We start from the raw sequence: 25,216 nt of genomic DNA on the forward strand, positions 1-25,216 counted from the left end.
GAAATGTAAACCACAAAAGGGGGCACTTAAATAAATGTTGAGTTTTTAACTGTTGGATTTGTATTATTCCCAAAAAAAAAATATATATATTTAATCCCAAGTGGTTAACAATTGCTTTTAGAAATATTTTTCATTCAAATATATGTAAGGGGTTTCAATGATTCCGGAGCAATTTCAAAACTTGACACTATTCATAAAGGAATTTTATGTCTTTAGGATAACCAATAAAAATAAAACAATTCCAATAATTTAAAGGCATATTGTTTAAGCTTTTTTTTCAAATAATTAATATGTATGTATAACATGTGAATTTTTGTGACTTTATTATACCCTTGGTGGGTATTAAAATTTCAGTCAGAAACATGCTAAGCAGTGAAGAAGTTGTTTCTGACCCTATAAACCATATATATTCTTGATCAGCATGAACAGTTGAGTCGATCTAGCTATGTAAGGTAAAAATTTAATTTTTTCTAAATTTTTAAAAATTTCCAAAATTTGATAAAAATTAGAATTTTTTTTAAATTTTATATTTTATATGTACATATGTTAATCTATAAAATCCTAACATTGAACAGCTTTCCGAATTAAAATTAATCCTTTTTGGCTTAGCTATGAGTTTTTGAAGCTTTGATTTTTTAAACAATTTTTTAATATACCAAAAATAACGAATATTTCAATCTTAGTTATGATCGATATCCGATTCGATCTAATAATTTAATTGCTAAGCTTACCTTTTAACTGGAACTACTTATCTTTATACAAATTTAAACTAATTTTTAACACACATGGCGTATACTTAATATAATGTATACGTTAAGTATACGCCATGCATGCAAGATTTTGTATACCCTTGCAGGGTATTACAATTTTAGGAAGAAGTCATTCCGGTTTCTTTAAAACATTACGTTGTAACAGCACACTAAGTAAAGCTTATAATTTTACTTTAAATATATTTTATGTGTTGATTTCATTCTGCTAAAAGGGTCTCCTAATATCCTAACTATGCAATTCTAGGTACTTGGGTGTTATAGCTTATCCCTAAGGCACCTGCCACGCATTAAATTTTACTAAGAACACGCCCTCTCATTTATTTCTTTAATTTTGTTACGAAACAATGCCTAAAAATGATTACCAAGCTCGCAAATGTAATTACCTTACAGTACTCCAACTTCGAACCCTTTGCCAATTACAAACTGGTCCCTCAAGTGCCTTGGCTTTATTAATAGCAACTCATGTTGCGTTTAAACTGGACAACAATGGATCTAACGCGCCTGACGTGGCACTGCCACTGCCACTGGCACTGGCACTGACCCCCCACACATCCACACCCAACGTAACCCGGCCGAGAGGGTGGCCCACATCCCACATCACCCATCCAAATCCTGGCAACCGACAGGCCCGCACATCCCCTTGGGCATGGCATGTGTTAAGGTCTGCGGATACTTTCTATATGCTCGTCATACCATACACCATATATATGATATAAAAATACATAAATGGACAATGCAAAAGGAAAGATGAGTAAGAGCTCTGTGCCGCTGGGAGGATGGGAGCGAGCGTGGAGGATGGCCGGCATGGATTAGGGCGAGAATTGATTGCGAGTAGGCTTGGGGAGTGAGGGGGTGGGGTTTTTTCCCCAAGTTCCAAGAACTAGTGCTGCAGTAAATGGCCAGAAATATCGAGTGCTGCTTGTCGTACAGGCCAATGCATTCATCCATATGCTGGAATTTTGTACTGACACTGTCGAGGAAGCCGGAAAATTCTTCAAACTGCCTCCCCGCATCACCCATACGCACCGTTGGCCATGTAATTGAAAGGCACAGCATGCCGCTGAACGAGAGGAGATGCCAAGCACAGTGGACAGATATTTTTGAGATGCCTTTCGAGTTCAGAAATTTGCTCGTTTAGATATTTTTGGTTGTGGCATATTTTCGACCGACAATTTCACTTTAAGTGCGATGCGGAGCTGAGTCGAGTTGAGTTACTGCAGTAAAGTTAGTGGAAGTTTCGTCGACAAACTTTTCCGTTTAATCTTTGCTAAATTAAATTTATTCGTGCTGCAGATGAGCATACGGTTAAGAACCTTTGCAAAAATATGCACAAACTTTCTAAACTACCACTATTCCACAGACAAAGCGTTAACATAAATATAATAGAAACAAAGTCCGCTCGACTCCCAAGAAAAGACTAATGTTTGTTTGTCATTTTTCTATTGTTTTTTTTAATATTTTTTTTTGTTGAATATTATTTTTGTTTAAATTAATATACATATATAGTATATATATTTATATAAAATATATAAGCATAAACGTTTACAAATATAAATATCTTTTATCGTTACCCGACGGCCTCTCATTATCCATATCTCCATATCTCTGCTACGTCTTCTCACACAATTTGCTTTATGGAATCCCAAACATCTCACATATATTTCTCCAACTTTTGCTAAACTTTCCCGTGAGTGTGGCTCTGTCTCTAAGTGTTTGCGTGGCTGTGTGTGTGTGTGTGTTGCATAGTTCAGATACTTTAATAGATATATTTACAATAGCGATAAGGTCAACAAAAAACTATTTGTTTGGTGTACGTATTTATGTGTGTCCATTTGTTTTACGGGAGTGTGTATTGTGTTGTGTTGTGTTAAACATAGATAAATATTAAGTAGATTTAATTCTGCTCGTGCACATATAACACATTTGATACCTAGTTATATACATGGCTGCATGTATAATCGTAGATATGATGACATTTTAACGCAGATCGATAGACATGTACAAGAGTAATAATAATAATAATAATAATAATAGAACAATAGGCTAACATACACACTGCAAAATAATAAAATTAAACTTATGCATTAGGCTTTTACGACACAAAAAAACTTAAGCTTGACCCGACGCGCTGCTTGGCACGACTCACATACATATACATGTCCATCTAAAATATATACCCTCCTCTATATATATCTATACATATATATAAATATGTATAATAGGCAAAGGCAGGGGCGCTCATTCGCCGGCGGAAGCCTTAATGGATGGCTGACAATTGTTTTGTTTCATATTCTGTGCAAAGCTGTCGTAGCTGCTGCCGTTGCATTTTCCTTTGTTTGCCTCTTCGACAGCAGGAGGCACCCTCGCTGGTCGGCCATCAGCCCTCGGAATAGGAGCTGAGGCTGCTGCGCGTCGAGCCAGTGAAGTGATCCCGCTGCAGCGTGTCCGAGGGCATGGAGACAATCAAAGCGCCACCATACAGGGTCTCCATCTCGTCGAGCTGCTGGGCGAAGGTCTCCTCCAGGCGCTAATTTAGAACATGATTTTACATTAGTAAGAAGAGGTTAAGCCGGAGGTTTTGTTTTTCACAAAGAAACAACATTCAATCTGACAATATCAAGTTAGAGAGATAGAATATAGAGCTGTATATAGCGCATGCATTAGTAAGGACGTTTAGAGAGCTAGAGTAACTATAATACACAGTAAATTTCCCCCTTTTTGGTGGGGAAACACACTGGGGATAGATCAAAGGACTAACCTCTTGTTGCAGCCGCTGCTGTAGTTGCTTTACACATTACGAGAAGAGGAGGAGGAGAGCCGGCAAGAAAAGTTTTTGGATACAGATTTTTTGTTGGTTTGGATTTGTTTTTTTTTTTTTTTCAATAGCAGCGCGTTGTTGTGTGTGTTTGTTTATATGTATGTAAGAGTGGGTGTGTGTACAGTGAAGCATCATGAAAATTGCGATATGATTATAATAAGTATATATATATATTTATGTTTGTATTTAAGTATGTTTATAGTAAGATATGGCTTCACAAATGCTTGGCATGTGGCTAAGAATGGAATGTTCTTGATTATATTCTTTATTATTCATTTCTTTTGGTTACTAAGTACTTTGATAATACTGCTAAAATGGAATGCATTTTGAGGCGGAAGGCTGGTCCAAGTCAAGGGAATACTTTAATTCTTATTAAAATTAGGCAAACACAAGTACAAAATCCACTTTCATTCAATATATAAATAAAGGTTGCGATTCCAACGGACAAACATAATCTTTGGCAAGACAGAATGTGTGTATGCATGGCAATTTCCGATGCAGAGCAGTAAAAGGTGAGAAAGCTGTACAGATTCGGTTAGCAAGATGATATGTGTGTATGGAGTGTGTAAGTGTAAGGGGAAACTACTTTAAGTTAACCAGCACCAAGCGAGGAATGAAAAGCGGGTTGTTGCTTCAGTGTCAGTAGGTGTGAGTATAGGCGTTTGATAGCTGGATTGATTAGTGGTTAGTAGCTGCGGGGCATGCAGGAGACTGGCTGCTGCTGGAACGTGGCAAGTGCTGATCACAATGATCCGTGTCCGTCCTTCCTAGATGGCCGACGAGTCCTCCTCGTAGCTGTGCTGTCGCTGGTTGATCCTCGGCAGCCTGTACTTGGCCGCATACAGATCGTAGTAGAAATCATCGGAGGACGAGGCCGCCGAATCCGCTGAGACTACGCTTCCATTGAGTCGGCTGTGTCCCGGCTTAACGGAGGACCTTAGCTGTGGCTGCACCTCATCCAGCAAGGCGGCAGCTTTGCGTCCCGAGTCGAAGATCAGATCCGCATCGCTGGTAAACCGAGTGGTCAGCTCGTTAATGTTATACATAGACTGGGCACTGCTCAGCGACGATCGACCGCTACTCCGACTGGCCACCGAGGGCCGCTTGATTGCAAACGAGGTGGAGTGCAGCAGGCGCTGGGTGTGCGCGGTCAGCACTGGTCCTTCGCGAATGCGCAGCTCCACGCTGGCCTCAGCCGCTGCCTTGCCATCCAGGCTGCTGAATCGATTGCTCACCAGACCCAGATCATCTGGGGTCCTTGGTGACGTACTGCTTGCCCGGAAAGTGCTCATTGCTGGCTGGGAGCTTGCATCCTCGGCGCTGTTCGTTGGTGGCGTTATGGTCACCACCTTGACCAGCTCGTTGGCCGGCAGTTGGGTGATTAGACGCAACTGGTTTTGGGCTGGCAGCGTGGTCACGCTGGCACGCTTCATCTGTTCGGCCAGCAATTGCTCCTCGTCCTCCTCCAGCACCAGGTCACTGATCATCTGCGATCGCTGCTGCTTGTGCAGGATGGGCGTACTGGGCACACTGCGACTGAGATCCGGTGCGGATCCACGGAAGTTGGATAGCCGGCTGCCGGAGCCGCTGCCGCCCATCATCAAAAGCGAGGAGCGGGAGCGCGGCATGTGCTGCGGATCGATGAAGGTGTTCCGCGGCAGCAGGCGCGAGGAGCGCTCGTTGTAGATGCCTCGCAGGCGCACAGGAAGCTCCACCTCTTGGTCCTCAAACTCCTCCCGATTGGCCACCAGGCCATAGCGCTTCTCATGCTGATCGATGGCCGTCGCGATCAATTGGTTCAGCCGCTACGCTCGTTTCGAAGGGGTTGTTGTTAACACACATGCATGACCAAGTCCGTCGATTGGTTTTTGTATATTTTTGGTTAGTAGTTGGGAAGCACAGCGGTAAGCATTTGGTTTTTTGTTTTGTTTAATTATTTATCAGTTATCGGTTTTTCATATTTTTTGGTTTAGTTTTGTAGGTAGTAGTAGGTACAGTAGGCCACCAAAGTGAATGCATTTGCGTGGGTGTAAAGAGAGAGAAAAAGTTGAAAAAATAATTGGATTTAGTTCAGCCTTGATTCCACCCAGTTGTAGCAGCTTAAAGATGAGCTGTGTCCCTGTCGATTGTTAGTTTTTGTCCCAGTTCTCTCTCGTATCAGTAATTCAAAATAGATTACACTTGACTGGAAAATGATTCATTGTCTCTACTTCACACAATTTAATGAGTCAGGCCATCTATTGATCGTATGACAGCTCACAATGCGAGTAAAATCCATTAAAATACAATGTCAAAGAGTGAATTCTCGGAGTATTGCTCATCTGTAAGCCACACACAACCTTGGGGAAACGGGAAGGGTTTCGTTTTTTAAAGGGGGGGTAGAGGCTAGCACATGACACCACAGTTCACCGTAAACCAATCAAATATACAATATATCATTACCAACTTATATCAACCGAGTTGATCTACTTTGTACATTAAGGAGGTATAAAAAAACACAAAACACCAACGAAATAAGGCGAATCTCAAGAGCTTCCTGCTGGTCATACACACCTGTTTGCGGGGCACCAACTGTTCACGCCACTCGCGCAGCTCGGCCTTCAGTCGCTCATCGATCTCCGCCAGCTTGGCGTGCTCGTGCTCCACTAGAGCCTTGCGCTTCTCATTCTGGAGTTGCTCTAGTTCCCTGTAAATTAAAAATATATAAATTTAGTATTTAACTTTAGAAAGTTTATTCCTTCAGGCGACCCACCTTATGGCGCTCTCGCGCGTTGCACGCAGCTCTTCCAATTGCTTCTGATGCTTGACCTCGAAGCGGCGTTCCTCCTGCATGTAGCGCTTCTTCTCCTGCTCCTGGAACTGCAATTGAAATGGGAATTAGTCTTAATTTCAATTTATCTGCTTGCTTTCGCACCTTCTTCAAGCGATCGCGCTCAATCTCAGGATCCAGGTTAGTGGATATACGCAACGATTCACGGAACATGAGGTCGCGTGCCTTGCGCTCCGCCCGGATACGCTTTGGCAGGGCCCGTTTCTCCAGCGTCTGCTTCTTCACCAGGTCTTCCTCCTTGCGCTGCAGCATACGCTTCACTTGATCTAGCTCCTTTTCGTGACGGATGATCATCTGGTGACGCTGCATAAAGCAGAGTTCCTTCACATGCCGCTTGGACAACTGATGTCGTTCATGCAGCTGTTTTTCCTCCAGCTCCCAGAGCAGAGCCTCACGCGTTCTCATGGCATTCTGCTTTTGCTGCAGGAAATTCCGATTGATGGTGGCCAAATGGTCCCGATGCTTCTCACTGAGTCGCCTCAGTAGGAGCTCATGTCGTTCCTTCAGGGAGTCCAGGAAGGCACGCTCCTTCTCCTCGTGGTCCAGCTCCATGGCCGAGCGGCGCTGCTTGAACTCATCCTTACGCTTGTCCTTGGGGAACAGGTCAACTTCCTGCTTCAGCAGTCGAATTTCCTGTTTCAGGTTCTCGCGGAAAATCTTAAGCTCCTGTTCCTGCTCGGAGCGGATGCGCTTGGACGAAGAGCGTAGTTCGTTCTCCTGCGTCTGCTCAGTCTTCTCCACCAGCTGCTTGTGCTGGCGCGCCAGCATATCCATATCCGCCTCGTATGTCTTCTCCAGCGACGTGCGCTCCTGCTCGAAGCGGCGATCTTGCTGCTCCTTGGCCTGCTGCTCCTTCGTGTGCAGCTCCGTCTGCTGTTTCTTCTCCTGCTTTTGTAGCATCTTTAGTTCGCGCAGCTCTTGCTTACGGAAGTCGTGGTCATCATATATTCGTCCGTTCTCCTCATCGCCGTAGATCACCCGACTTGTGGTGGTGGTCATTTGCACACCATCGATCTCGAACTTGCGCGTACGCTTGCGAGTCTTCTTCCGCAGATTTCGCAGCTCAATCTCTTCCTTGGTAAGACCTTGAGCGTTCACCGACTTTACCACGGGCGGAACCCTTGCCTTGGGTCTGATCACCACTTCCTCTTCTTCGTCGATTGTCATGTGATTGTGGTTATTCGTCACCGACGGAGGAGGCGGTGGCATCAGCACGGCAGCTGGTGGCTGCTGGTGTTGCTTGTTGTTGTGATCCACCTCGTGCCGGCTGTCCTGACTAGTGTTGGTGCCAATGCTATCCACGTCGGAGCCACCGCTGCCGCTCACCTGCACCTCGATGCCTCGGCGTCCGCGCACCGAGCCATTCTCGCTCAGCGAGCTGTCCGGCGATCGCTTCTCCTGCTTGAACCGGTTCACGATAATGTTAACGTCCTCGGGCACAATGCCCATTCCGTTGGGCTGTCGCTTTCCCAGCTCGTTGCTGCTGTCCTTCACCTTGATCTCTTCATCGCCAACTGTGACCACCGAGACGTGGCTGGTGTCCATCAGATGGTCGCTGTGATCGTGGCTGTGACTTCCAGAGGCTGTGTTATAGGCAGAATCATCATCCGCGTACGAGGGGCTGACAATCAGCACCTCACTTTCGTCCAACTTGCGGGCATGGACTGTGGAAGAGTTTTGCGGCTGAGGCGGCGGCACGGGAACAACTCCTGCCGGCTCATTGACAGCCAATATCATGGAGGATTGTTTGTGTGGCGGCGTGCTGGAATCACCCAAACTGTCGTCCAGCGAGGGGAAATCGTCGTCCGTCGAGGACTCGTGCAAGTGCGTGCTCTTGTTCAGATCGTTGGACACAATAATCACTTCGCTCTGCAGCTGTGGCGGCGGCGGCACAGAGTTGTCGATGATCACCGGCGGATGAGTGCTGGTGACCACAGTAATCTGGCTCACTGACTCCAGGCTGTTTGGCAACACCACATGCTGTGGTTGCAACTGATGCTGCTGATGTTGTGGTGTTGGCGCATCACTGTTGATGGTGATCAGGGATGTACTCGAGCTGAGGACAGCGTTGGAAATGCTGCCCGAGGAGCTGGACGATGCCACCGATTGCACAGACACAATGGACGAGGCGGTGGGCGAGGGCGGCTGCGGTTTCTGCTCTGCTGCCTCTTGGCCAATGGCCACCTCAATGGCTGTGGTGACCGGGGAAACAGCGGGTTCGGGTGAGGCCAATTTCTGGGCCGGTTGCTTTGAGTTTGTAAGGCCCAAGGGAGAAGGTGGTGGCGGCGCCTTGCCCTTTTCCTTTTTGACAAAGTGCTGTGGATGAAGAGGGATATATTAAAATCGATTTGGAAAAGTGAAATGCAAAAAAGTGGAATATACCTTCTTGTCGGACTCAGTTTTTTCAGTTGCCTCCGAGACAGCTGCCCCATCCTCGGGTATCTTTTGCAGCGCAGCAGCAGCTGCTGCTGCTGGCGGAGTTGATGGCTGCTGGACTTGTGGTGGAGGCGTTTGCTGGGGCGAAGGCGGCGCTGGAGCAGGCACTTTGGTATGCGGCGGCGGCAGCGGCTGCTGGACTGCCGCTTCAGCATTGTCATCCTTTGTGTGGTTTGGTCTGTCCGGAGTGGTGGCTTTAGTTGCTGCTGCTGCTGTTGCCGCTGCTGCGATTGGTAAACTGCTACTTGGTTGGGACTGCTCTTTGGCATCCCGCAAAATGGATGTAGGTGTACCTGGAACTGTTGATCAACAAAAAATGGTAAATTGATTGTCTTAATATACAACATTGAGGAAAACTTACGTTTGTCAATGTCTTGGCTCTGCAGCGAAGCAGAGTCATCGTCCAGGTCGAGCTGGAGCGCCGAGTTGCGGGGTTCCTGTGTGGGTTAAGATGCGGGAAATCCCCATTAGTCAATTGTCATTTCAATTACTTCCTAAAACAGCTGTTCAGCTAGCGGTGCTACTTGGCTATAACTACTTCAGCGGCATTGTGAAAGTTCTTCGAATGCCCGAGAACGGTGACAATTTTGCGTAATTGCTATTTTTAAATATCGAAGCATGATTGTTTACATCCAACTGTGAGACTCAAACGTATTTGCAAATTCCATCTGTTATTGTCCCACAAACTAGATATCTGGGCCTTGATCTAATAGGCATAGATAGTGAAAAAGACACACAGTTGTCAGCCATTGGCTGGTCAGACTGATTAGTAACCTAAAACCCTGTGTATGTTGGAAAGTGTGCTTGCTATAATTACCACAAGAAACTGATAGCAGCCGCAAGGCTTTACATACACAACATATATACAATACTAAGAGGAATGCCTCGTCGTGATAAGCAGCATTTGGCAATGCTGATAAAAATAAGTAAACTAATTTGCTGAGGGCCCGCTATCGGAATGCCCGGTGCCGGGGATGCAGTGCCGGATGGGTTGGCTGGGTGGACGGAAAGACGGTTGGAGCGGGGTGCTGGTGGCAGGAACGGACGGAGCGCGCTAAACGGGTTGCTGTAGAACGACTTACCAACCCTCTGATAGAGCGATCGCCGCTTCACTTGGCGCTTAAGCTTCTATATCAATTATTTTCCAAGTAACCACATACAGAAATGATAAGCACAAACATTGCGACATTTTGGCAGAGTGGAACAGAACACAACAGAAAATAATACCGAATATAACGCAAGGCAGAGAATAAACCAAGATAAAAGTATAAGAATAATTTATCGCACGGTGCGAGATTTTGATTTTTTTGGTTGGGTTGAAAGGCGGCAGCGTGTAAGAGAGAAGAGAGAGCAGTTGGAGAGGTGAGAGAACGTTGAGATTATCATCACATCTAGCACTTGGACTACAAGGGTGCAGTGCAGGGCACAGAGATGGAAGAGATCACTATGGCGACACACACTCACCTCGGCCTCATCGTCCACCACCTCCTCCACGACCTCGGCCTTGTACTCGAGGAGCAGGTCCTTAATAGGCTTGGCGTCCAAATCCCTGCTGATAAAGCTATGCTGCAGCAGCACATCCGTCGTAGGCCTCATTTGCGGGTCCTGTTGATGCCAAAACACACATTCAAGTATGGCAAAGGAAGAGTACAAGAGCAAGCTATTTACCTTGACTAAAGACTTCTTGAGGAAGTCATTGAATTCCTTGCTCCACCTGGTCGGTTGCTCCAGCTTGGGCGGCTCGCTCTTCTGGATTTTGAGGAGCACACGCATGGGCGACATCTCGCTGTTGGGCGGCTCCATCTGTGCCAGCTCGATGAGCGTGATGCCAAGTGACCAGACATCTACTTTGTGATCGTACGGATTGTCCCGGAACGTTTCGCAAAGCACCAGCTCCGGCGCCATCCAGTAAGGAGTGCCAATGAAGGTGTCATGCTTCTGCATCGTGTGCTTGTTCTTGGCCGAAACGCCAAAGTCGGCTAAAAGGTCAGGAAACTTCTATGAAACATAGTTCAGATTAAGATAAAAGATAAACTTACCCAGCTTTACGCCACCCTCCATGGTAAGCAGGACGTTGCCGGCCTTCAGATCACGATGGATGACTTTGTTTCGGTGCAGAAAGGTGAGGCCCTCGGTCATGTGTTTGCAGACATAGGCAATTTGCGGCTCAGTCAGTGGCTTTTCCAGCTCCACCATGATGCTGTCCAGGGCCCCGCCATCGCAGTACTCGATGAGCATCTGGTAGGGATCACAGAAGGGTTACTCTGCAGCCAAACTAAAAAACCAATTAACGATTACTCACCCAGAGCTTATCATCGATGGAGAAGGCCTCGTACAGCTCCACCACGTTGGGGTGCTTGATTTCCGAGAGAATATCAATCTCAACCATGTGATCGCTGAGATTCTCCTCATCCTCCAGCTGGCACATCTTGGCGGCGGCGAAGCGCTTCTGCTCTCTGTGCTGGGCCTTGTACACCTTGCCGAAGGCGCCATCGCCCAGCTCGCCAACCATTTCCCAGACCTCCGCCGGATCGGTGTCCATTTTGATGTTATTGAACAGTCGCTTCTTTTTGGCCTCACCCCCGCCGAGGTGGAAGACCTTCTTTAGGTTGGTGATGAACGACATGGCGGTGGTGTGTGGTGTCTCTTTCTGTAGATTTCCCCTGCTGCTGTTCGCTCAGTCTCTGGCTTCTACATAGCTGAGCTCCTGGGCGAGAGTCCAACCAGGAAAACTAGATTTGGTGAAAGCTGCGGGGCGACGACACATTGGACATTGGCGAGTGGTTATTGATTGGTTTTTGCACCAGCACCAGCACCAGCAGCGGTAGAAGTAGAGTTGGCAGGGTTTCAAGTCCGGGGGAGCAGTAAGCCCCGTAAGCGTAACGTAGCGAAACTATTCCGTAGCCCAGTTTAAACTACACTCACCTATTAGCCGTTGCTTTTGACACTCTCTCCTCCTCGCCTTTCAGAGCGTTCCGCATTCAGTGTTTAGTGTTTAGTGCGCTCTTCCAGCGAAAATGGGCCAACGAGCGGGGATTGTGGGCTTGGTTGGGATTCCGCCGTTGTCGTCGTCGTCTTCGCAGTCTTTAACGCTTCTGTATGTTTTATAATTTAATTAGCAGCTCGCGAGCTCTAATATTTGTAGAAAAAACACGTACGAATGGGAGGAAAATGATTACAAACGAGAAAAAGTCAAAGACGTAGACAAAAGAGCGTAGCTCTGCCTGCGTCCATGTGTGAGTGCGCGCGTGTGTGTGTCGTCTTTCTCTAAGTATTTGTGAGCTGGTCTCTGGGCTTTTACAGTCCCCCCATCTCCATTCACAAGCGAACGAACTATCCCCACTGTGTTTTTTGGCCGAAATCTCGGCGAAACTTGGATGCCTTCGAGGGGCCACTAAGCAAATAATTTTAACGGCCAGACGGCGCCTTGAATCGCACAATGCAGCTCCGGAATTTGTAAACAACACGCGCACGAATCCGAGTTTAAAGTGGACGCAGCAGCACTGCGACTCATTGATAATTACGAGCGGCGGCAGTGGCGGCGACGGCGGATGGGCGTGAAACTGTAGACGCACGCAGCCAGGGAATTACCTCATCCGCACCTCATTCACCAGTTGTCCGCTGATATCAGGTGCTACGCCAACGCTCGCAGTTGTTGTTTTGGCCTTTTTGCCTGCCGCCCGCACCCTTTCGGCAGCGATAAAAACGTATTTTCCCCAATCGGGCGAACGCGCAGCTAAGCAATTTGTAATTTCTCTCGCGCCCGGTGCTGCCAACTCGCCGCCATTGCGCTCAAAAATGGCGTTTAGGTCATCTGGCAGCCCTGGGTGCGAGGAGAACGGCACGATGGATTGCCTTCGCCAAGGGCAAAAACAGAAACAACACACACTAGCACACACTTGAACACGCACGCAGGCGGAAAAGATGATTAATTTGGCAGTTAGCGTCTGTTTACTTTTGTAATTAGTCGAAGTGCAGCAATTGCAGGATCACTGTTTGTTGATTTTCGCACTTTCCAACTGTTTGCACGGCGTTTTTTTCATGATTTTTCCACTCGAGATTGCGCACCGGTGTGACCGCGACTTGGCCGTTGAAAAATACCAATTGGCTGCGCCACAAATTTAGAACTAGAGATGCGACTGCACTCGTGTCACTAAATCATAATAGGATTATATTGTTCGATTTTAATTCATAATTTGTATCTGATTTTTTAACTGACAAAAATGCAAATTAACAGTAATAAATACAGCAGGAATTTATAAATCCATTGAAATTAACTTTTACTAGATTTCAACTACTCGATACTTCGTAGATAGGTTGGCTGTTTTCATAATTAATAAAACCCATATTTTTGACAACCTTGAAATTTATAAATATAAATTATTTTAATATTAGGTTTTTGTTACGTAAAAAACATAAATGAAAGCATTTTGGACATCTTATAAATTCAAAAAACACTTAATATGCTAAAAGCGATATTTTTTTTATAAAACATTTTTAGTAAATCAGAGGTTAGGAATATCAAAACTAAGCCAAAAAGGTTTTGTTTTATTTAAGAAAGCTTTCATGTGTACGTTTCTATTGTGTTAATGAATATAAACTCGAAATTGTTCGTCCAAAACTTTTTGTTTCGATAGTTCTAAGATAAGTGGGGTGTTTTCCAATGTCGCTGCACCAATATTTTCCTGAATTCTGAATTTGTATTTATTTTAATTTAATTTTATTCTTTATAAAAACAAAATCTCTAGCTCTTCGGAAATCTTATATCCTCAAGAAAACCAAAAACATTAAAGTTGATGTGGAATTAATATATAAAAATAATTTTTTTAATACATCAAAATATAAAAATATGATTATTTAGTCAATAAATCAATTCGCAGAGCTTATATACTTTAGTTTTTATTAGGTTAATAAATTCACACTCTTAATTACATTTCTATTTATTTTTTTGTGAAAACTTTGCTAAATTTTTGACATTTTTGCCAATTTTTAAAATTTTGCAAAAGCGAATAAAATTATTAAATTGTTTTCTTAAATTTGTATTTTTTATTTAATAATACGATTATGTCGAATCGAAATATATATGACTTCTGTTAATCACAATCTTAGGCCTCCAGGGAGACCTGGAATATTCGATACAGGTTGGAAACATTTATGTTTCTTGTATGAAAATAAATAAAATCAAAGTGTTTATAAATTAATAGGTTATTCCTTATTTGGTGACTTTATAAACAAGCATATACATACATATATATGTATATATTTTTACAACACTAACAGCTTAGACGCGATCGTAGTGGAAACGTGCTGTTCAAATATACTCCTCCTTTCGGTATATTTTTAAATACCATGGTTTACCGGAACAGGCGTGCTGCGGTCACACTGGAAGAATCGTTTCTGCTTGTCATTTTGCTCTCAATTTTTGCCGCAAAACGCTACAAATTTCGCGAAATATATAATCGCCAGGCAGGAAACTACCTTCAAAACACAGAGCAGCCTGGCACCTAGCAAGCGGTGCACACATTATAGGAGTCCCTTAACCGAAAACCGAGAAAAACAACAAACATGCCGTCGCTGGAGGTGAGCGTAAACAAAGTGATTGTGCATCCGCTGGTCCTGCTGTCCGTGGTGGATCACTTCAATCGCATGGGCAAGATTGGCAACCAGAAGCGCGTCGTGGGCGTTCTTCTGGGCTGCTGGCGCTCCAAGGGAGTTCTGGACGTGTCCAACAGCTTTGCAGGTTAGTACATGGTCGAATCTGAAGCGAAACAATGACCTAGAGACTCCTGCCTTTTTCAGTGCCGTTTGATGAGGACGACAAAGACAAGTCGGTGTGGTTCCTGGACCACGACTACCTGGAGAACATGTACGGCATGTTCAAGAAGGTTAACGCCAGGGAGCGCGTCGTGGGCTGGTACCACACGGGTCCCAAGCTGCACCAGAACGACATTGCCATCAACGAGCTCATCCGCCGCTACTGCCCCAACTCTGTGCTGGTGATCATCGACGCCAAGCCTAAGGATTTGGGACTGCCCACCGAGGCGTACATATCCGTGGAGGAGGTTCACGACGACGGTTCGCCCACCAGCAAAACCTTCGAACACGTGCCCAGCGAAATCGGAGCTGAAGAGGCTGAGGAAGTGGGCGTAGAGCATCTGTTGCGCGACATTAAGGACACCACGGTGGGCAGCCTCTCGCAGAAGATCACCAACCAGCTGATGGGTCTCAAGGGCTTGAACGCCCAGCTGCGCGACATCAAGCAGTATCTGCAGCGCGTGGGTGATGGCAAGATGCCCATCAACCACCAGATTGTGTACCAGCTTCAGGACATCTTCAACCTGCTGCCGGACATCACCAACGACCAGTTCACTGGCACCATGTACGTGAAGACCAACGACCAGATGCTGGTCGTTTATCTGGCCTCCATGGTGCGCTCGATCATTGCGCTGCATAACCTGATCAACAACAAGCTGGCGAATCGTGACGCTGAGGAGGGCAAGAGCGACAGCAAGGATGCCAAGGAAAAGAATAAGGAGAGCAAGGATAAGGATAACAAGGAGACCAAGGATGGCAAGAAGACGGAGGAGAAGACCGACAAGGGCAAGGACGAGGGCGGCAAGGGGTCCCGGAAATAGGAGCGGAAGAAGAAGCGCAAGCCTCGTCGCAAGCGAAAGAAGCAGGCGCCGCAGGATTAGCAGCTGCCTCCGATCCGTAGGAACTGGGACCAGCCGCCTCCAAAATATACAGTGTGTCTACACTCGGCGTGGGTGTGCGCAATGGCCTCCGAAAATCAAACATTGCTACCATTTCATCGTTCATAGTCGCTCCTCCCATGAAATCAAGCTCCCTGTTTATTATTTCGCCAGCTACGCGTAACTAACTAAAGGCAAGTTTATGTAATTAAAAATTAAATAATTTAAATAATGTGTTTTTTTAAAGATGGATTTTAAGGGTATACGTTGAACACTTTTAAGTCAGAAATCTCTAATGACTATACATCTCTCAATAATATCGAGTTTTCAATCATATTCCCATTGAAGAAAGCCACACTACTCCTTTGTTTCTTATTTCGTAAAACCGAAATTATATATTTAATTGAAAACCAAATCAACGAGCATGTAGGAAAAGCAATGCAAGTGGCTGTCTTACGATTGCCTTTCCCAGGCATGCGAAAAATGTGTGTGTGAGTAATGCATTGTACAGGGCGTTATCTCTATCGTAGAGCAGTTATTACTTAGAAAGCATTTTACCAAATTTCACTTCACTTACAGCTAAGCTAGTTAACGCTTACGAACTAAGGCTACTGCCACTGAAGGCTGGACAACTAGAATACTTAGGTTCACTATGTGTGCTTGCGAAGCAATCAAACTAGATTTAACGTTGAGTTCCTCGGCCTCTTGTATGCCTCTCCCTGTGGTGATTGATATTGTACCATTCATGAGGAGCCCTGCAAAATGGCTGCTTTGCAGGACTCCCAACAGAAGGGTTATGACTCCCCCTTAGACCAGCCACTCGCTGGCCAGCGGGAACTTGAGCGGCTGGAATCTACTGAGTCTTAGCGAGCAGTTATTGTCCTCGGCAGCAAGTGGCATCCTTGTGGTCGCCATGGGATTGCTCTGCACCGAGCAGAGGCTTAAACTATGGCTATGCGACTGCCTAAGACTAGCACTTATAATATCGCTGCTAATCCGATGCTGATACCGGCTACTACGGTACTGAGGCGGATCCTCCGGCGGCAGCGGGAAGCTGTGGTTGCAGTTGCAGTTGAGATTTTTTGTGTGGAGAGCGTCGGCCCCTGAGGTTGTTGGTGACAAGCTGTTGTTGCTGCTGCAGTTGAGGTTGTAGATCTTGATGCTGGTGCAGCTGGTGCGGATGTTGAGGTGTACCTGGGCGTGGTCATGTCACACCGAGGTGCCCTGCTGGCCGGGCACCACCGATCCGCAGCTATCGTCCGGTTTGAAGGACTCTTGCAACCGCTGCCGGCAGCCGCCCTTCGAGGCGAAGAACAACTTGTAGATGATGTACATGGGAATGCACAGCACCGAGGAGCAAGTGACAGCCCAGCCCACCTGGAAGCTCCAGTCGGGGTAGTAGTATTCCTCGCCAAGCATTTCCTTGTAACCCAGTATGGAGAAGATGAAGATGGTCTGTCAGGGGAAGAATTTGTATTGGAATATTTCTTTTTGTCGAGCTCTTGATTAAAACTAACCAGCAGGAACACGGGACTGATGTAGGTCCAGCAGATGCGCCAGAAGAGGCCGGGCTTGGAGCCCAGCATCTGCTCCACATCGGAGCTAAAACGGTCCACTCCATAGAACCAAAAAACTCCGGCTGCCTCAACAAAGACCACAAAAAGAATGGCCAAGCCGGGTCCATAGACATTCAGGAAGTTGACCAGCACCACGCCGCCCTGAAAGAAAGCATAAACATATATATATTTTTTAAAATTAATTATTTGAGTAATATTAAATTTTAGCAAGTGTTTAATTATCTTTTTGGTTTCCTTATTAAGGTTTTTCCTTGGTTTTATTTTCCATAAGAATAACCTTTTTAGATTACTTTTATAACACCTTCAACCATTCCGAAGGAAGATCTCCACTTAAACTGGCACTGATTAATGGATGGCGGCTGAGTTATTGAATAGCTTGATCCCTTGACCGATACTGGTCACTCCGTGTGGCCAAGTGACCAGGAAACAGGCAGAAATAAAGAAGGCAGAAAATTACAATTTCAAATGTAATCAGATAAAGTGGCGGGAGGTAGACCGAACTGGCTGCCAGCCAAGTGTTTGAACGTCGCAGCAACAGGAGCAGCAGCAGCCATTGGCAACTTGTCGGTGGATGTTTGGCCAGGTAAAAGGCAAACAAGCCCACTGCTCTTGACAGGTGATAAAAATGCAGAAGAGGTAGGGTGGCTTGCCGCCCGGCTGGGAGGGTGGCCAGTGTGTGAGATTAACTGGCGAACGATAAAAAGCACTTAACACGGCAATCCATCGACTCGGAGCTGGCATATCTAAACAGGAAGAGGGAGAGGTGCCATCTCTGCTAGATGGTGCGTTAAATGGGCTAGTTGGACATCCATGCATATGTATTAGGGGTGCTTAGGAGTTAATTAACCGAATCACAGCCCAGGGGAGTCCTCAGACTGTGGTCACTTACGTAGGTCATCGTTGGCAGAGCACACAGGAAGATGAAGGCCAGCAGCAGCAGGACGAATAGCTCTCTTCGTCGTCCAATCACACGTGGATACTCATCACACAGTGCTGTAATCATCGCCTCCAGTCCGCCAAAGGTGCTGTCCAAACCCAGTGTAATAAGCATCAGGAAGAAGATGATGCTCCAAAACACAGAGCCACTCATTGTGGCTATGGCCTCCGGATATACAATGAATACCAAGCCAGGACCTTCCAGTCCCACTTTATCAATGGAGGTCTTTTGGACGTAAGCCATGTACCTGGTTAAATTAAATATGAGAGATTTATAAACATATATTAATAATAGTATTGTACGAATTCTTTAAATTAATTTTATTCTACATATATATTATTTAAATAACTCTTTACTCACCCCAGCACGGAGAAGATGACAAATCCGGCCAAAAAACTGGTCAAACAATTAATGCTGCTCGTGATGAGGGCATCCCGGTAGCAATTGTTATTAAACTTATTATAGCTGGACAGGGCCAGCAGTGTCCCGAAGCCAGGACCCAAGGAGAAGAATATCTGCGAGGCGGCATCTATCCACACCTTGGAATTCTTCAGCTTATGCCACTCCGGTGTCAAATAATACTTGATGCCCTCGTCCGCTCCGGGCAGAGATACTCCTCGAACCAGGAGGATAATCAGCACCACATAGGGTGCCAGTGCGGTTACCCAAACCACCTTACCAGCACTCCGTACTCCCTTCCACAGAGAGAAATACACCAAGACGAAGACGCCAAAGACACAAAGTGCCAGCGTAGGCTTCACAGGACCCATAAAGTCCAACCCATTGCCCTTGTAGCTCTCCAGCACTCGTCGTCTGTGAAGATAATCCTTAAAGGATACCGTTTAACAGGATATAAGAGGTACTCACTCAAAGAACTCCTTGGCCGGTGAGGTGGACAATTCGGTGAAATTCTCGCTGGTCACTGGCATACAGTTATTGGTGTTCCAAGGATTATCGCAGGACGTCCAGGGCAGTTTGGAGGTGAACGAGGCAAAGAGATAATACACCGCCCAGCCAATAATCGTGTTATAGTACATGCCCATATAAATGTCAATCAGGCAGATCGCATAGCCAACACCTGCGGGAAATTAATATATAATATTTAGGTTAAGTTTAAGACTCCCCCTTAATTAATTTAGTTAAGTTCTAGGTAGCAACAGGTTAAACATTTCAGAAGCACCCCCAAGAATCCATATTTTTCACCATTAATTTCGCTGATTGTTCCTGTTAACAAGGCCACAACAGCATGCAAATCAACAGGTAGCACTTAAAAGCCTGCTCCTTTTAGCCTGGGAATGCCAATATTCCTGATTGAAAGCCGGCACAATGAGACCCAGAAAGGAAAAAGAAATTGGAATATTCCCGCGTGACAATTCTCATGTTTCAGCCATTGAACAAACCGTTTTTTTACTTTCTACTGCCAGTTTACTTATGAGGCCAATAAGACACGTCACGTGATTTTTCCCTCCTTTCAGTTTCCACTCGCTTTGCTCTCGGCTTTCCGGCTGCTTTTTCCATTCATTTCGAAGGACTAAAGACGCTCGAGTCGCTTGGCAAAAGGTTCGCCAAAGCAAACACTTGTTGAGCAAATGATGACTGCCACAAAGTGATGTTTGCTCTTCGACTTTTGAATAGGAGGGTGGGATTTGGCCTAGACCAGTAGTGACTTGGCAAAGTTTTTTGATTCAGGCTTTAAGCGGGAGACCATCGCAGATCCCGGCCATAATACATTTTGTTTGTCACCTAATGAAATTATCAACTCGATATGCAAACTTTGAATAGAAGTTCCCCTTGGGTGGGTGTATCTTTTCATGGCTGTAAATCAATTTGAGGACAATTTAATTAGGCCTTGAGTTGAAGAACTGAGAAGCTGGTGCGCCCCAGGCCCGGATGTAGGTCCTGATTTGGGCTTTGTGCGTTCCACTTGAATGCGCTGTTAATTGTTGCAACATAAACTGGCGACTCTTATCCATTCGACTGCCTGATAATGTCGCTGACACACAATTGTATGCTTCCTCCCCGGGTTACGGATTTTAAAGTCAGATATCCATATATCCCTTCGCCGAAAAAGGGAAACAATGCAGTAGCAACTTTGGTCCTTTGTCCTTTTTGGGCCAGCACAAGTGCGGGCTAACACAGAATCTGGCTGAGACAATAATGCTCGGCCAAGCGCGAAATATCAGGCATCAACAACACACACATGCCCCGGCAACATCACATGTCCCCGCTGCGTATACTTAATTTCTCATTACAAAATGCTAGCCCCTCCGGCGTTAGGCCTTCGTTCTGCGCAAATATTGAATGGCTTTATGGATACCAATATGCAATCACGCATTTTTTTCTTTCTTTTTTTATAATATGCGACTAAAACTCAATATTTGTAATTCATTTAAATTGCCATTTAATCTTGTATCCTATTTGATAGCTCCCAGGCATCATCACATTTATTTGTACATCATTTTTTTTAAAACTCATGTGGCGGAGTTTTTTATGGAATTTATTTTGATGCCATTTTGAATACAGGTTTCCTTATGGGGCTTTTCACTCACCTTTCAGGGCCGGACAGATACGCTTCCAGATGCTGAGGCAGCCACAACGATGGAACTGTCCTAGGGCCAGTTCCATGTAGAAAAGGGGCAAACCCCCAAAGATGAGGAAGAGGCAGTAGGGCACCAGGAAGGCACCTCCTCCGTTTTGATAGCAAATGTACGGAAATCGCCACACATTGCCCAGGTCAACGGCAAATCCAATCACGGCCAGCAGGAATTCCGCCTTTTGGCCCCAAGTCTCTCGAGTCCTCTCAGTCACAGATACCACCAAAATTCGCTGTAATTGCAAGGATAAAATGAATTAGAAAATAAATTTTAAATAGTAAAAAAATGCAATAATAATAGGAAGTTTTTAACATATTTTTATATAATTAGATTTAAAGCTATCTGAAGTACCTATGATCAGTAAATAACTTTGATCAGTAATTATCTATGAGCAGTAAGTAACTCTGAACAGTAAGTATCTATGACCAGTAAGTAACTAAGATCAATAAGTAACTATGATCAGTAATTAACTCTGATTAGTAAGTACCAATGAAAAGTAAGTAACTTTGACCAGTAGGTATCTATGACCAGTAAGTATCCTTAAACACTAATAAACAATGACTTGCAACTTTGTAACACAACACATTTCTAAGACTCGTCTGGCAGAACACACTTCGTTCCGGGGATGTTAGAACCAGTTGGGAATCATATGCACAGATGTGCGAGACTTCTTTTGGAACAAATTTAAGTTAAGCTATTTTAATGAAACTATGGAATTATTTGCCTATATAATTTTACTAGTATATAAGAGGGAGCATGGCGAATTGGTGGACTATATATATGTATACATATATATAGCTGCCATAGGAACAACCTAAATATTTAAAGAAAAAAAATTATAACTTTTCCAGTTTAAGATTTTCATCAAATTATATAGATAAATATATATAATATATATAATTTATATTGGATTATTTCCTAGTCATTGAATTTCAGTCAGCAAGGGTATACAAACTTTTCCAGTTTTAAATTTTCATCAAATTATATAGATAAATATATATAATTTATATTGGCTTAATTCCTAGTCATAGAATTTCAGTCTGCAAGGGTACACAAACTTCGGCGTGCCGAAGTTACCTTCCTTTCCTGTTGTAATTATTTCGATATATACTTTATATAATGTATGACTTAGATTGGTCTATTAATTATTTTTACTTAATTTAATTTTTATATTTCTTAAGGTATTATTAAAAACAATAAAGGAAGTATACTTTGAAATAAACAATATACAATTAACAATAAGCAATGGGTAGTTTCCACAGAACTCACCTCGTTGTTGGCCAATCGTGGGGCCAGTGGATCGGTAACTTTAGCTGGCGATGCATTATCGCCGTCATCCTCGTTGGAGTCATCCTCATTATTTGGCGACTCCTTGTCATTGCTCCAAGGAGCGTTGTTGGCTCGACCCGTCGTGGTAGCGGCACCGACGGAGGCGCCAAATTCGGAGCCATTGTTTGCGCTTCCGCTGCGATCCATGCTGAGGCGGCGTGCCGGGGACCTGGGCGTGGGCGTTGTGCCGGGGGGCGTGGCAGTGTACGCCGATCGCGGCACGAGCGTAGCCAGCCGAACTCTGCACTCGGTCCGCGGCCCAGGAAGGTAACACTGCGACTCACCGTTGTCCTTTGGCGATCTGTTCTGCTTCGCTCGCTTTTCCGCTCTTCCACCTTTCCTGTTTTCCACTTTTCCCGCTTGTCCCGTCACCCCGTTTAGCGTGTGTGCGTTCGTGGAAATTGCATTTTCCCTACGGCTCACTTCACATGCTGGATCTGCCGCCGATGATGACGACAACTACGATTGGGCTGGTCAATAAATGAAATCGGATTTAAAGCGAAAACCGTATTAAATGGGGCCTGGCTAATGGTGGCCATTTATTGACGGCCCCAAGGGAGGCATTGAAATTAACACAGATATTTTTGCATGTTGCAGTTCCAGCAAGAGATTTTTAATGGTAAATACAAAACGAAAAATCGCAAAATGTAAATGCCCCTGACCGCATCGAGTTCTGATTTCGAACATCCGCAATGTCCTTTAATGGTGGCCTCCAAAAAAAAAAAAAAAATAAAAAAACTCACTTTCAATGTCAATGTCGTGGTAAATGCAATTCCCTGACTATTGTTCAGCTTTAAACTTATATTTTATTTGACGATAAATCCTAAATGGCACACCTTCTGTGGAACACCAGGGCGTATGAGTAACGAAGCGCACACGGTCTACGCGACGGGGTTTACCCCATCGCCATCCATTTTAGCTTTTTAATTACCATTTAATTGTTACCCACACGCGAAGCCACAGCAATGATAAAGCCAAGAGAGAAAGTCGTACGCAAGTTGGAATTTCAAAATTTAAATCGTTTTGATAAGACAAGTACTAAGAATACAAACCGAGGTGCTAAAAAAAAATGCAAAACAATCAAAAAGCACTTTGAGATATGGTGGCCGAAATAATCTTTGCCAGATGCTTCTCAACAGATAAGGGAATTAAAATATTAATACGCTTTTAATTTAAATTATTTGTTTCACTGACGAACTAAGTTTAATTTTAATATAGGGTAAATGACTGTTGTATATATATTAAGAGATTTATAGCGTTTAATATTTTTGGGAAGTGTTCACTTAAATTATATAAAAAAGAAATTCTTTCTTTTTAAGGTAAAAACTGTATAATCCAAATTCAATATAAAAAGAGAAATGCTTTCTATTAAAAAAAATTGCTTAGATTTTGAAATAATAATAACTCTAAGCCGAAATATTATAAATCTACCAAATATATGCATAAAATGCACACTTTATTCCAAAATTCTTTAAAATTTTGATATTTCTGGAGTATATATAATAAATAAAAATCTTTTTCTACTTTCTGAGTTTTTAAAAGAATTTGTAAAATTTGTCTATGTAAAATTTAGTATTTGCTGGCAAAATAATTATAAAATAATAAATTTAAGAAAACTAAATGTGTTTTTAAAAGCTTGTAAAATAATTCACTTACTTTTTTAATAAAACTGTTAAATATGTTTAAAGTTTGCACTAATTTCTTTTAACCGATAACACTTTAATTTATTACATGTCCATGGCACTGCACAAAACTAAAACAAATTCCTCGAGCTTGGCTTCCTTCTGGCGTCCGATCTGAGAGACGCGCGCCGCTCCGCTGGGCCAACTGATGAATCCTCCGGCCGGAGTCCTCCTTTTATACACGCGCTGCGCAGGCGGGCGCCAGGAGTTCGTTGGCAGGACGACGAGGCGAATCAGCTTCGGCTATCCTTTTGGGGTTGCAGCTGGGGCGGCTCAGTGAGGAACTGGGTCCGACAGGTGGCAAAAAGTGTAACTTAAATTGCAGCCAACTGTTGCTCATCGAAGTTGTTTAATGGGCGCTGGGGGGTGGGGGCTGGAGCAGGGGGCGTGGCCCATTAAGTTTGCCTAGAAGCCTTGTTAAATGCTTGCCACATTACTAAACTGTCCATCCGCTTGACAAGAGGAAAAGTTTCATTTCACTAATTCAGTTTCAAGTTGAAATAGATAATTGAGGAAGCAGCAGGTCACACGGTAAATTAACAAACATTATTGTATATATTTTGTTTATTTAGTTATTATAACAATCACTTAGTTACATCACAAAATATTCAACTTAGCACATATTTTATTTAGTTTAAGATGGACTTGAACATTTTAGAACATTTTTGGGCACTTTCTTTACTTTTCACTTGAGCTCCCTTCACTTGCTTGTTAGTTTTCACTCTCTAAATAATTTTATATAAGAAAATAATTTATAGTTCCCTAGAAATATGATTGACAATCCCAATTAACTAACAAGATAGTCAAAATTCGGTTGAAATCGGTTTCAACACTCTTTCGTTGCGGATATTCCCAGTTGTTTACCCTTTGAATAGCTTTTGCTATCTGACTCTCAAATTGTCGGCGATGCTTCACTTGATTTCCGAGAGAATGATTAGAGTTTTTTTTTTCTCGAACAAAAAGTTGGAATTTAATTTGAGTTTTTGTTTGTTTGTTTATTTATATGTATTTATTTTTGCTAATTATTGCGAGCCCAGATGCCGCGAGCGTTGCGCGCACACTCGACACGGTTTGTCAAGTGGGTAATTCTACGTAATTGCAAATCGCGAATTGCGAATCGCGGATCGGGGGACTTCGCGGAGGCGTTAGACTCATATGGAGTCAACTGGCCGCCTTCGTCATGGGCTGCACACGTTTTCTGTGGTTGGGGTAGGCGGTACCGATCCCGATCCCGATCCCCACCATATAAAAATACACCGGAATATTTATTAAATGGAAATGAGTGTCAATTTTATTGGGTTTCAAATTAAAATAAACAAGAAACGCAAAACAAGCTAAAGTCTTATATATGTTATAAATATATTTGTATATTTATTCTCTAACATTTTAATAACAATGTACACTTCTTTTTTTTTACTTTTCCTGTCTGCCCTTAGACGCTGCTCTGTCTGTCAATGGTTGTTGGACTACAGATGCAGTGCCTCGGTTGTTCGAGTATTATTCATCGACGTATCATCGCTGTGCGTTTATGAACTATTTGGCCACAGACCT

At 44.1% G+C, this 25,216-nt stretch overlaps 3 protein-coding genes across 12 annotated transcripts; 1 reads left to right on the forward strand and 2 right to left on the reverse strand.

The window, feature by feature from the left end:
• Positions 1-2,193: 2,193 nt before the first annotated feature.
• Positions 2,194-12,983, reverse strand: Slik (Sterile20-like kinase). 10 transcript variants are annotated; one of them, XR_015270751.1, is made up of 14 exons: positions 12,810-12,983; positions 11,780-11,986; positions 11,157-11,602; positions 10,894-11,092; positions 10,523-10,833; positions 10,319-10,459; positions 9,941-9,982; positions 9,216-9,291; positions 8,801-9,153; positions 6,503-8,734; positions 6,341-6,447; positions 6,142-6,274; positions 3,529-5,393; positions 2,197-3,297 (listed from the first exon to the last, which is right to left on the reverse strand). XR_015270751.1 is itself a non-coding variant. In XM_086829085.1 (14 exons), the coding sequence occupies exons 3-14, from the start codon at positions 11,478-11,480 to the stop codon at positions 3,148-3,150; spliced, it is 5,130 nt and encodes a 1,709-aa protein (XP_086685211.1). In that variant the 5' UTR covers positions 11,481-11,602; positions 11,780-11,986; positions 12,810-12,983; the 3' UTR covers positions 2,198-3,147. The 10 variants fall into 10 exon arrangements, 6 of the variants coding, with proteins under 6 accessions (XP_086685207.1, XP_086685208.1, XP_086685209.1 ...); XM_086829085.1 differs by lacking the exon at positions 9,941-9,982 and having other exon boundaries at positions 2,198-3,297; positions 3,442-3,556; positions 4,405-5,393; XM_086829086.1 differs by having other exon boundaries at positions 2,198-3,297; positions 3,529-3,555.
• Positions 12,984-14,134: 1,151 nt separating this feature from the next.
• On the forward strand, positions 14,135-15,775 carry Rpn8 (regulatory particle non-ATPase 8). The gene is made up of 2 exons (XM_020942653.2): positions 14,135-14,594; positions 14,654-15,775. The coding sequence occupies exons 1-2, from the start codon at positions 14,420-14,422 to the stop codon at positions 15,487-15,489; spliced, it is 1,011 nt and encodes a 336-aa protein (XP_020798312.1). The 5' UTR covers positions 14,135-14,419; the 3' UTR covers positions 15,490-15,775.
• Positions 15,776-15,910: 135 nt separating this feature from the next.
• On the reverse strand, positions 15,911-24,746 carry SerT (Serotonin transporter). The gene is made up of 8 exons (XM_086829087.1): positions 23,640-24,746; positions 21,924-22,453; positions 20,610-20,886; positions 18,928-19,138; positions 18,421-18,873; positions 18,013-18,307; positions 17,064-17,264; positions 15,911-17,001 (listed from the first exon to the last, which is right to left on the reverse strand). Exons 2-8 carry the CDS (start codon positions 22,128-22,130, stop codon positions 16,756-16,758), a joined length of 1,890 nt encoding a protein of 629 aa, XP_086685213.1. The 5' UTR covers positions 22,131-22,453; positions 23,640-24,746; the 3' UTR covers positions 15,911-16,755.
• Positions 24,747-25,216: the final 470 nt, after the last annotated feature.

This window comes from Drosophila serrata, unplaced genomic scaffold, assembly GCF_035046125.1.
Source record: "Drosophila serrata isolate PLE 108 unplaced genomic scaffold, ASM3504612v1 contig_184, whole genome shotgun sequence".
NCBI classification, from domain to species: domain Eukaryota; kingdom Metazoa; phylum Arthropoda; class Insecta; order Diptera; family Drosophilidae; genus Drosophila; species Drosophila serrata.